This window comes from Diabrotica virgifera, chromosome 6 (assembly GCF_917563875.1).
Source record: "Diabrotica virgifera virgifera chromosome 6, PGI_DIABVI_V3a".
NCBI lineage: Eukaryota > Metazoa > Arthropoda > Insecta > Coleoptera > Chrysomelidae > Diabrotica > Diabrotica virgifera.
In genome coordinates this window covers 137,774,902-137,787,910 of record NC_065448.1, presented here as the reverse complement: position 1 = coordinate 137,787,910, position 13,009 = coordinate 137,774,902, and the positions used below count along the sequence as shown (strand labels likewise).

The following is a 13,009-nucleotide window of genomic DNA, read 5'->3' as shown; positions in this document are numbered from 1 at the left end:
TCTCTTTTATATCCAAATGATGATTTGTGGGAAGTTGGTCTGAAATTGGAGACCGAGTTTCATAAAATGCATGGTAACTCTTTATCTAAAGAGGAGAACATTTTTTTACAAATTAGCTGATAAAACAATGTCACAAATAACAACCACATCAGTGCCTTACGAAGTTGTCCTTTACTTCGCTAAAACTCACACTTATATTAGGCTACGAGACTTAAATAGAAAATTAGTTTTAAAAATGCTCAAAGGAGCCTATAGAAGAAAATGTCAAAATTTACCAATTTTAAAAAATAAGAGTGTTTTGCAATAAATTATTCTATAAAATGTCGGCATTTTTTCTTTCCTTTTTTTTTTGGTAGGGCGATATAACTAATAGTATTATTTATAACATCAATGTTTTCTTTTCTTGAAAATATTTTTTAATTACCTGGCAATTTAAAAGGGAAAACATTTCAACAGGTTATTAAGACAATACTTCAAAAAAGTATTTATATTATTCTTGAATTAATAATCAAGGCTTATTATTTTTTTGACGTATTTCCTCGTCGATCATTTTCAAATACATTTTAGTTGAACAACGTTTATGTGGACAAATTGTAAATCCCTAGGAATAATAATAGTATCTACATCAAACTATTTTCTCTTACAATCATTTTTAAGCCCTGATTATAGCGGCGTAAGGTTTTTAAATCAGCTCCCATCCAAATTAAAAAGTGAGGCAGATGATGATAGAATATTTAAGAATAAATTGAAGACATCTCATTGAGTCATGTTTTTAAAGTGTCTCGGAATTTATGTCTTAGATATGTTGTTTTTATGTTTATGTGTATATTTATATTGTATAGGTAGTGTTTTTTAAATGTCTATATTCTTTACTTTGACAAGGATGAATAAAGTATTATTATTATTATTATTATTAATAAAAAAATCAAACGCTATCATTTTAAATTCGATTAAACTGGAACAGGACCGTAAGTACGACGTTGGGGGCCCCGGGGCAAACGTGATATGGGGGCCTGAAGTGTTTACCTCCCAGTGGAAGGGGGTCAGGAAAAAGTCCCCTTGAAAACGCATTTGAATGCATTCCATGACTGAAGTTTCTTGTACCTACATATTGCTATTTTAGTTGACCAAAGAAAAAAAATTTTGAAATCACCTTGTTTTAAGAGCTAAATAATTTTGCACGTACCATTAATATAACAGCAAGACAAGAAAATGCTTTATAGAGACATACAAGTCAAATACAAGCAATGAAAGAAGAAATTAAACGGTTTCATTACGTCAAAATACCTAATTTCCTAAGTAATAATTAAAATTTTTATGTTATGGTCTTGGGCCCCAGCTTAGCTCAGGCCTCAGAGGCCCCTGCTCTGTTCCAATTGCATTTTAAACGAAAAGACTAATTTCCTCAGTGAAAAATTAAAACTTTATTTTGGCCTGTAAAATCTTTTTAAAGTTGTGTCATTTGAAATTATTTCGTTGGGTGGGATCGGCTTTTAAAATTTGTTTTCCTCACAAGTGTGAAAATGAGTGACAGCATGTGATTTGAAGAAACATTTGAGAGTGCACGCGAGAAACGTCTTACAAGTGCGAGATTTGTTTCAAACAGTTTAGTGAAACAAGTGAGGTGAAAAGACATTTGAGAGCGCACACTGGAGAAAAACCGTACAAATGTGAATTTTTCTTCAAGCAGTTTATAGTCAAAGAGCTGGGAGCGGATTTTGTGCGTGATAAGTAATATGGAAAAACTATACGGGAATATGTTGAATTAGTTGTGTACATGACTTTCACCAACGGCCGGAAACCAGAGTGGGGGGCCGAGGGTAGTTATAAGGGGTCACCAGATACAGGAGATAGTGCACCAACATTTGTGAATAAGTAGGTCATGACGTACCTAAGTAAAATCTCTAGGGGCGCAACGCTGCGTGGCCGACAAAGGGGTGGGGGTAGAAGTAAATATAAAAAATATAAGGGTTTTTTGCGACGTTCGTGATTGAGATAGTGCACGAAAATTTGGGTATAAGTAGACCATGACATAAATAAGTAAAATCCCCAGAGTGGGGGAGGAAGGTAGTTATAAGGGGTCAAAGTCCCGTTTTTTATTATTTTTTTTGTGACGCTCATTTCCAGTTATGAAGCTATTTGATGATATTTGAGACTTCTTCAGTAGTGAAGGGTTCGTAAAGGGTAGTAATGTAGTGCTGGCAGTTCTGTGTCGTATCTTCTATCCATCCAGCATTGTTGTTAAGGGCAGCTGGTGTGGAAAGTTGATTTCCCCAAAACTCATGAATTTCTTCTTGGCTTGGGTAAGTCTTGTCGACTAGTGATGTTGAAAAAGTAACTATTCGTTACAAAGTACTCGTTACTTACGAATACCGAAAGTAACGATTACTATACAGAGAGGCAAATCGTTACTTTGATTATTCTGATTACTTCGTACCAATCGTAACAGAGAGAGTAACGACTATTGTATCTACTTTGATTACTCTGATTACTTCGTACCAATCGTAACAGAGAGAGTAACGACTATTGTATCTACTTTGATTACTCTGATTACTTCGTACTTCGTGAAGGTCGTTGTTATATCGGAATACCTATACAAAATAGCTACCTACTCAGAAATATGATTCTAGATATGATTACCGGTACTTAAATACAAAAGTAATAATAGTAATCAAAGTAACGAATACTGTAAATTATTACTTTATACAAAATACCTACCTACTGAGAAATACGATTCTCGATATGATTATCGGTACTCAAATACAAAAGTAATAATAGTAATCAAAGTAACGAATACTGTAAATTATTACTTTATACAAAATACCTACCTACTGAGAAATACGATTCTCGATATGATTACCGGTACTCAAATACAAAACTAACAAAAGTAATCATAATAATCAAAGTAACGAATACTGTAAATTATTACTTTATACAAAAGTAACGATTTGTAATGAATATTCGAAAGTAACTATAATCAACATCACTATTATCGACACGTTCTACAGTGCAATTGAGTCTTCGATAGAACGCCTTCTCAGCACTCTCAAAAAGACCACTGTCGCTTTTGCGGTTGTTACTAACTTTGTACCTCCTTAGTCGCCCTGAATAAACGGAGAGATTTTGTTTTAATGTATCCAGACATTCATGGGCTGTGTTGTCTTCTGGATCATATCTTGAGTGTCTTGCGGTACTCAGCATTATTTCTTCAGCTCTCCTGATGACTTTTCTACTTGTTACACCTCGTAGGTATTCTGTGACTATACCAATATCCTTACGTAGTAATTCAATCTTTCCGAGCAGTATTTTTTCCCAGGGCGCAATTCTGTTACCAGTTCTTTCGTTATTAGTACCCCGTCGTGTTCTGATCTTAACGCCCATTACATTAGCAATTGCTGTTGCTGCACAGTAGATTAGCATGTGCAAATATTCTAATGTGTGGACTTCTACGACATAATTGGGTAGGACTTCAGTGTTCACAATTTGTAACAGCGCCCCTAGTTTCTTACAAGAGTTTATTCGTGGTAGCGGTGGTCTGCTAAGTGGGTTTGTTCCATTAAACTCCTGTACCGCACGTGCCATTTCGCTTACTAGGTTATCACGTAACTCGTTGTTTTCCTGCTCTGTATTGTCAGGTTGAGTTTCTTGTACGGCAAGCTCAGGAATCTGCTCATGAACTTCAACAGGGTCTTGATCTTCAATTACAACAGGATTATATGTTAGTAGATTATTTGAGAGAATCTCCTTTTGCTACAGCTCAAAAAGCTAGAGAAGAGACAGCGTTTCCGGGCAGTATTTGCACTGCACGTAGAAGAATTAAAGCAAGTGGACTGATACATTGTGCAGCTGCAAGGAAACCTTTTTGGCTCACAAGAGGAGACGAGTTGCAATTTATAATGAATTTTTAAACCGCGAAGAGAACTGTTGGTCTAGGGTTGCATTTTCCGATGAAAAAGTATTTCAGTCATATAGCAATGGTCGAGTAAGAGTTTATAGGCCGAGAAATCGTAGCCCAAGTAGCAATTTTTCAACGCATTGGTTGTCATTACAAACAAATGCACTGTATATAACGTTGCCAGAGTGGACTTTCAGTTGTTTCGGCCAACGACCCCTACCCCGACAGACATTACGATGTTACGTTAAGTAATACCTTCCCATATAGCACACAACGTCCGATGTACGTCCATATAACGTACATTTAAAGTCCAAACGTCCATGGACCAAAACTGGACGTACTATGTACGTACATTACGGGACGTCCATTGGACGTTTGATTTCAACGTACATTGGACATCCATTTGTGGTCCATGGATATTTTACACAAAACGCGACTATTATATTAAGTCCCAATACCACCCAGGCAACCAAGTGACGTCATATAACGTTGAGGAAACGTCAGTTTTTGGTTGAACACGTGTTTAAACATTACGTCATATAGACGTCTTTTGTAGGTGATTTTAAATACGTAAGATTAATGACGTTAAGATTACGTTTAAAAAACGTTTTAATTTCAGACAGCCTAAGTCTGACGTCACAAAATTGGGAGGAGTTTGCTTGTTTGTATTGACTCCAAACAATTTCGTTTAGGTATAACGCTAAAATGTTCATAAAAAATTTCTCATTTATTGTTTACGCGGTTGTGTCTTGTGTGATAAAATAAGACTTTTCATTTAGATATTTAGTTGAAGAAACGTGTTAATTAAGAGATTTTTATGCGTTTTTGCTCAGTGAGTTAGTTTAATGCAGTAATTCTTCTTGACAACTATTTGAGGTTATGTTTATTTGTTTTTAATTAAGCGTTAAATGAAGATATTAAGACAGCGTTAAATTAAGATTTTAAGTATGCTGGATAATTTGTTAATAAATTATTTATTAGTTTGATATATATGTTGTTTCAGTTTTGACACAGTAAGTAGGTATATATTACTAGTGAAAATTCTATGTGAGGGCTGGTACAATCATGCAGAATCAATGTTGCTTCTAGCGCACAAGCGATCTTAAACAAGTGATAGTATATAGGTAGGCCTATAGGTTTCATGTTAGCTATTTTTTATACTATTTTGAAACATCTGAAAGAGTTCACTTTTTGAAAGTAATAAAGACGTGATTTTACCGACGTATAAAGGTCGTCATCTTTTTAACGTTTGAAAATCGTCAACATCTCGACGTCAAAAAACGTAGATACGATTACGTTTTAAAATCGTCACAATTATAACGTCAAATCGATGAGACAAATACACGTGATTTTCAACGTCAGTACTACGTCATAGAAACACGTCAATTGGTCATTTTTATGACGTGTTATCTACGTTATAAAAACGTCGTTTGGTTGCCTGGGAAACTAAATGAGAATCTTCTTGACAACGTTGTCGCTCTTCGCGCTATCGGTCGTGAAAGGTAGTATTAGGCAGGTACTTTTAGGAGATTATCGCTGTTAATTGTTGTGGAATACTGAAGGAGGGTTTATTTACGATAATTCACAGAATGGCAAACCTGCTTGTAATATACAACAACGGTACTGACTCTAAAAATAGTTTGGAACAGAAACAGAACAGAGATTAAACCTCTTTTAATGTGCATGCTTCCTAAGGCGTCATTATCTGAATCTCGTCTTTATGAAAATACATCCTGTGATATATTTGTGTTTTCTGTTTATCGTGCAAGTGCAGTCGTGCATTAATGAAGTTCCTAGTTCCTATAATAAGGTATATATTATAATGAAGTTATAGCAAAGAGAAATAAAAAAGGTCTTTTGTGTAATATTTTTAAGTATAAGTTTAGTATTATAAGGAACTATTTCCTATAAAGGCTTTTTGCTATGTATTCACAAAATTATGGATACTAGATTGCTTTCTGAAAAGTGCTCTACAAATGTCCATAAGACGTACATTGAATGTACATAAGGTGTACACTGAAAGCTCCAATACAACGTACAATGTACGTTTGTAGCGGACGTTCTATGGACGTCCAATTTTGTGAACTCTGGACATTCGTTGGACGTCCATCGGATGTCCATTGTACCTTAGCGGGACGTCAATTGGACGTTCCAATGTACACAGATGTACGTCCATTGGATGTCCATAAAACGTACTTGTGCTATCTGGGTTTAGTTATATGGGCAACTGAGTTATTACTATTCCCACATAACAATTTCATGTTCTTAGTAGATTCATAGAACATACTTTTCAGAAAAAGTATATACTAAGAATATGCGTAATTACCATTGCGAATGTGCAGAGCACATACTGAGTATATACTACATTACAGTACTTAAACGTTCTATGTATATACTTAGAATGTACTACCGCACTTCTTCTCAGTATATACCAAGAATATACTTTTTAGGATATTCTAAGAAGGTGCTATAAACCTTCTATTTATATACTTAGAATGTACTACCTCACATCTTTTAGTATATAGGAAGAATGTACTTTTTAGTATATGGGAAGAATATTACAAGGAAGTGCTATATTGCTCAGAAGCATGTTTTCAGCATCACCGAATCTCATCCTAGGTTCTACTTTCTACTAAATTTACATATTACATATGAGAATGTAGTTAGTACATTCTACAATATTACTTAAAAAGTAAATATAAAATATTATATAAATTTTAGTTAGTTATATCAATATTATATAGGTAAGTAGGTATATTTAGTTATTATGTGCATATAAAAATAAAAATGCTGAATATATAAATTTATATATTCATATTCATATACCTATCGTACCCAAATAAATATTATGTAACATATGTATGTAAATAACTAAAATTTATATGTTGCTTATATGTACCTATATACATACTTACTATTTAAGTAATATTGAAGTACCAAAATGAATTTTTTATTTGTAAGTTGACAGCAAACAAAATAAAACGTTTAATTATGCATGTTCCTATTCCTGGTTGAAATACTTGGTCTTCCTCACAACACAGCATAGACATTGTTAGTGTTAAGTGTAGACACAAATGCCAAATGCCTATTCAGTAACTATTTTCATATTTTGTATTTTTCCTTTGTTCCCAACCCCCTACCCGCTAACCCCTATGCAGGTATGCAGCGGTCGTTTCCGCTTTGTTTGTGCCGGTTGTGGGTTTTGGCTCAGCCACACAGCTTACCTGAATGTCAATTCCATGTAAAAATAAAATTCTTCATAAGAATACTCAATAAACTTAATCAAAATAGTAAATGCATTTCAGTTATGAAAGCGAAACGACAATTTCTCCTTTTTCGTTAATACAATTAATTCTTAAACATTTTTACCATACAATTAAAACAATTTTAAATAATGAATTCGGTAGTTTAATTAATAGTACCTACATACATAAATTTTTAAATTTCATTAATTATTCTTAACGAAGTTGATAATCTATAGGCTAACATTATTCTTCCTATACATACATATATATTATTTTTAAGATATTTTAAAAGTATCTACTTATAAGTATGTGTTAAGTATGTACTTATAAGTATGTGCTAAGAATATTCGGTAAAAGTATATTCTGAGAATAGTATCTACTTATAAGTATGTGTTAAGAATGTACTTATAAGTATGTGCTAAGAATATTCGGTAAAGGTACATTCTAAGAATAAACTTTTACGAATATTCCGAGTTACTACGTACACGAATGTACTCAGTATATTCGGTACGAGAATATACTTTAAAGTATGTGCAAAGAACATGAAATTTAGAATGTTTTTTAAGGTACATGCTATGCTTGTACTACGCATATACTAAAAAGAATATACTCTGACGAATGTTGGTAGTATATGCTTAGAACATGATACGAACATCATTGTTATGTGGGTTGTGACAACTACATATCACAGTTCAGTTTTTTCAACAATTACAACGACTTAAAAACGTTATAATACTAAACTAATTTACGCCCATGGATTTTCTGGCCGACTAGGTAGTTGTCTCTCACGACCCTAGGTACAGTTCTAGATGTGTGACACGTTTGCGGCAACTTCAGAAGAAGAAAAAGAATTTACTTTAAAACCTTACTTTTTTCTTATTATTTTATATTTTATTTTGCTGGAATTTTTCGATTTATTTAACAACCTGTTTATTCGTTTTTTTAATAGCTGGTTTCTCCATTGTCCATTGTTTTATCAGTAGATTTGATAACCTTAAATCTTTGTATCAGCTTTGGTAGACAGGGTTGCCAGGTCAGTTTTTACTCTTGACTCTTTCAGTAGTTTTATGCTTTCAAGAAATCAATAGAAATCAGTAGATTCTGTTTAGGCCATGTAAATACAGTAAAAGCTGTGTTAACGGTTACCTGTCAAAATCGGCCACTTGCAAGGGCGCCCACAGGATATTTCCTCAGGGGGGGCAAAGGGTATTGAAACAAAAAATACAAGAAAAATTGTTTTGCTGTTTTAAACGCAACACGGTTAGTGTCAGTAAAATGTTGCTTAAATAATAATTGAATTCTTCTGGTGTCCATCGCAAATAAATCAATTACGTTCTGCATGAAGTTTTCTATATTTTCTTTTATTTTTCTTCTGTGTACAGATAACAGGCATAGCCCACTTAGACGATTGTTCGACATCGTATTCCTTATCCAGGTCTTCACACGTTTGAGAGTGCTGTGAAAAAGTATCGAGGTTGTTATATTGTAATGTAAGTTTTAGAAGAACTGAAACACATGGATAAGAATATAACGTAATAAAATTATAGTTAGTTACCTGAATGATCGCTCGATGGTGCAAGTTGTTGGTGGCAGACAAAGAGCTATTTGGATGGCTTTTGCTACTGACGGCAAAAAGCAGGCATGCTCATGCTCAAGAACCTCTATTAAGTTCAGTTTTTCCAAGGCTTTGGCATCTATCTCCGTGTTTTTCCAAAGGTCGAACCACAGAATTGATTGCTCCTTAAAGTTGTCTAACAATTCACAATACGTGCTGTTTATATTGTTAATAGACTTTTCAAAATCTTCCTTAGAAAGATCTTTCATGATTTTAGGGTGCAGATTGAAAATTTCAAATGATGGTTTGTTTCTATCTGAAAACCTATCTTTCAACGATTGAACCAAAGAATCCAAATAAGGCAAGAAAATGGACTTTCTATAGTATTCGTTGATAGTCTGGGTAGAGTGATTTGGTCTGTGAACCTGTCTCGCAGCAACACGAGGACATGTGAGCTCGATTCCAAGCTTGTTTGCTGTTGTTTCAACATTTGCCATAATGTTATCAAACTCTTTTTCTCCATTTTGTCGGTCTGAACTGAATAGCTCAGTAACCTTCTGAATGTGTTTTGATATCTTCAAAATATCTACACTGACACCTTGTAACATTTGCGTAACGATTTCTAAAATGTTACTTATAAAAAATGTTATTACTTCAAGCACAATTTTTGAAATAAATATTGTAATTGTACTTCATAGACGCAAATGATGTTATTTTAATTCATAAAAAAGTATTTTTTACCTTTACACACAATAGATAACTACCTCGTAAAAATAAGCCTATTTTATTTAAGGTCAAGTGAGAAATAAAGTATATTATATAATACTTACACGTTGCACAAAAAACACTTTTAACACGTTAATATAAGTTCTATGAATAACAGTATATAAATTGTGAGCACTACCGTACTACTAGACGTATCAGATCGGCCGTTCAGCCCACCTATTTAATTTCTCAACTGGATAAGCCTAGACCGGACATCATCAGTGCATTCGGCATGCGTACCGAAAACGATGCGGTTCCATCCAAACATATGCGTCTCAGTCAGAAGGGATAAGGGATTGAGAAAAAATACATTTAAACTGGCATATCTCGTGAGCGATTATGATTAATATGGAATTTATTTTATAATATAAAGTAAGAGAGAGCTAAATATTTTTTACACGCTTTCGCCAAATTCTCAGGGGGGGCGATGGCCCCACCTGGCCCCTCCCTGGGGGCGCCCTTGGCCACTTGTCGGTCATTTTGAAAATTCTCCAAACCAATTATATGAAGATTTCCTTATTTAGATCTGGTAGTTACCAGTTTCATTTCTCTGTCCATCTACTAGCTGTCATCATCTAAGTCCTGAATCTTATTTTCGGTAATGACATTGGGAAATTGTAACAAAATGTCTGAAAATTAATTTAGAAATGTGGTAAATACTATTAAAAAGCAAACTTTATTTTAGTCATAACAAAATGTTGAAATATACCAAAAATCTACTAAAAAATATTGCCTATAGTATTTTTACTACAAAAGCAAGATTACGTAGGTCAAAATTTCTGCGTAAAAGCACTGTCAAAACATTAGAATGTGACTTTTCATTATGGCCACGTTTATGTCATTACTTGTCAGATATTTTTCTTTGTTTTTGTTTACTATAAAAATAATATCTAATTCTTTATTCTAATTAATGATGTCAATCGGATTTCATCAATTGCCGAAATATATTAATTATATGCCAAAATATTTGTTAATGTTAACGAAAATAATGATATTCCATAACATCAACTCTAGAATTGAAATTTGTGTAGCACAGCTAAAATACGACACCAACACGGAACTTCCCGATCTTGAATAAGCGTCCACATTTTAGGTATAATATTTTAATAAGAAAAACGTAATCGCGATTACACTGAGAATTTTAGAATTATATTAATTAAATAATAAAAAACATTTATTATTATCAATAATATAAATTTTCTAAAACAATCATTTAAGTTCAATATTCCAAAGAATAATAATTTTAGTTAAATATTTTAGACATTCGTACGTACGCTGCTCATACCTTCAAACGCAAATGACAGTTCAGTGTTGCTGGTTGCGGTCAATTACCCTAACAACACAAAACATTCCAGGAATGTACTACCAAAGTTCTATCAATATTTGAATGTCCTGGACATTTAGGGAACATTCGGTGAACATCTGTTTAAATTATTCCTGGAATGTTACCATAAGACATTCTGTGAACATACTACCAATGTTCCTATGTTTTAAGTTGCCAAATAATAAATACGTGTAACAGATATAACATTACTTATAACATACCAAACAAACTAAGTGACATTTTAGGCCTACAGTGCAATATGTCAAATGTAAAAACTTAAAGAGTTTCCTAAGTTCAATTAACATTTTATACAATATATAGGTAAACATACAAATGTAATAAAAATTATTACAAAACCGAAGAGAGGCATTTATATTTATTTCTTTTGCGTTCATTTTTTATTTGTGCATAGCGCTTAGAGAGGGCATCACGATGGCATCACGTGACTAAAAACGACCAACGAACGACCTCACTTCGGCCATCTTGGCCACCTTGCCCGGCGTTGTCGTGCGTGGCGTGATCGTTGTTTGTTTTATTTGTGCTTTTTAAGAATATTTTTTTAATTCGGATACTTTTATAGTATTATTAACATATTGCATAAAATGTGTCTGTCCTGTCCTCTGTTTAAACTACTTTATTTAATGGGTTATGAGTCAAACAATCATAGTATTGAGTAAACTTATATATTTTTATAAAACTTACTAAACATCTTACATACAATAAATCATACAAGTGACAACCATGTTGACTGGCTTGAAGTTAGCCATGTCATGTCTAGCACGCAGCCCCTTGCTACGCTGTTACACAGCTATATATATTAAACACCTTCCCCCTAAGATCGATATCTATAAGGGGTCTTTATATTACGACCAACTCTCGTCTTATAACTGTTAGAAGTCTCAATATTTGGGTTGACTTTATGACTCAATGTAGGTACTGATTTTACATTTGGGCTTGGGCAACTAATGGTTTTATTAACACTATCATTTACGTTAATGTGAGTGGTATCTTTATGAACACTTTGTGACTGAATATCAGGGTACAACTCGGGTTCTAAAATGAGTTCTTTTTCAAGTGTTGTGGTGTATGAATGTTTCATTTGGTGTGAATTCCGTCTAATAATTTTATTGTTATCTTCTTTTTTCACCCAATATGATCTAGGTTCATTGGCCTTTTCTAACACAATTGCTTTACGCCAATAATTATCTTTTGAACTTCTTATTACTACCCTATCTCCCTTTCTAAACTCTACTGGTTTTCTTCGTGCTGTCTTATCATAACGTACTTGTAATTTCTCTTTTTCTTTGCATAAATTCTTATATACTTGTTTCTGGATTGTAGGTTCTAATTTATTAGCTGTAGTTGGTAATTGTCCTCTCAGGATCCTGCTCTGTAAAATTTGAGCTGGAGATGCATCAAGATTTATTATGCAGGTATTATTATATTCCATCACCAAATCTCTAAAATCAACATTTTCCTCATTACTCTTTCTTAAAATTTGTTTGCTTATATTGACTGCTTTTTCTGCAAGTCCATTACTCTGGTGGTAATGTGGAGTGCATGTCATAATTGTAATGTCTTTTTCTCTATAATAATTTTTACATTTTACCGAAGTAAATGGTAGATTATCTGCAATTAAAATTTCTGGATATCCAAATCTACTAAAAGTATCTTGAAATGAGTTGATTACTGAACTGGAGGTTTTATCTTTTAATATTGAAATGTCCAACCAATGCGAAAAATAGTCTACAATTACTAAATATGCTTTTGAACCATACTCTAAAATGTCTGTACCAACTTTATTGAATCTTAGTCTGGGAATGTCATGAGGCATCATTGGTTCTTTAAAATTATTTGGTCTGTATTTCTCACATATCCTGCATTTTTTTATATAGTTTGTCACATCATCATTAAGTCCTGGCCAATAATATATACTCCTGGCTTTGTTTATAGTTTTACTGACTCCTATATGGCCTTTGTGAAGCAATTTTATCATGTCAAGCCTAAGTTTTTTCGGAATAATTATTTTGTCATCAATAAATGCGATGCCAGCTTCAAAATACAGTGAATCTCTTATACCATAGTACTTTTTACACACTTGAGGAACATTTTTTTCTTTTGGCCACCCATTATAATAAAAATCAAAAATTACTGCTAATGCCTCATCCTGGCTAGTAGCTAGTCTTAACTCAGATTGCTTTTCCTGGCTCATAGGTAAATGTTTA

General features: G+C 33.4%; 1 protein-coding gene across 1 annotated transcript; it reads right to left on the bottom strand.

Moving 5' to 3' along the window:
• Nucleotides 1–7,038: 7,038 nt before the first annotated feature.
• LOC126886201 (52 kDa repressor of the inhibitor of the protein kinase-like) lies at nucleotides 7,039–9,315 on the bottom strand. Its single transcript, XM_050653060.1, has 3 exons — nucleotides 8,696–9,315; nucleotides 8,473–8,596; nucleotides 7,039–7,119 (listed from the first exon to the last, which is right to left on the bottom strand). Exons 1-3 carry the CDS (start codon nucleotides 9,301–9,303, stop codon nucleotides 7,039–7,041), a joined length of 813 nt encoding a protein of 270 aa, XP_050509017.1. The 5' UTR covers nucleotides 9,304–9,315.
• Between the last annotated feature and the right edge of the window lie 3,694 nt (nucleotides 9,316–13,009).

Bases quoted from the DNA above. Each gene is read 5' to 3' on its own strand.
- LOC126886201 (XM_050653060.1), bottom strand. From the start codon at position 9,303: ATGTTACAAGGTGTCAGTGTAGATATTTTGAAGATATCAAAACACATT. The intron at 8,597-8,695 runs GTAACTAACTAT...ACTTTTTCACAG, and splicing joins ACCATCGAGCGATCATTCAG to CACTCTCAAACGTGTGAAGA. The intron at 7,120-8,472 runs GTAATTGATTTA...ATTGACATTCAG, and splicing joins TAGAAAACTTCATGCAGAAC to GTAAGCTGTGTGGCTGAGCC.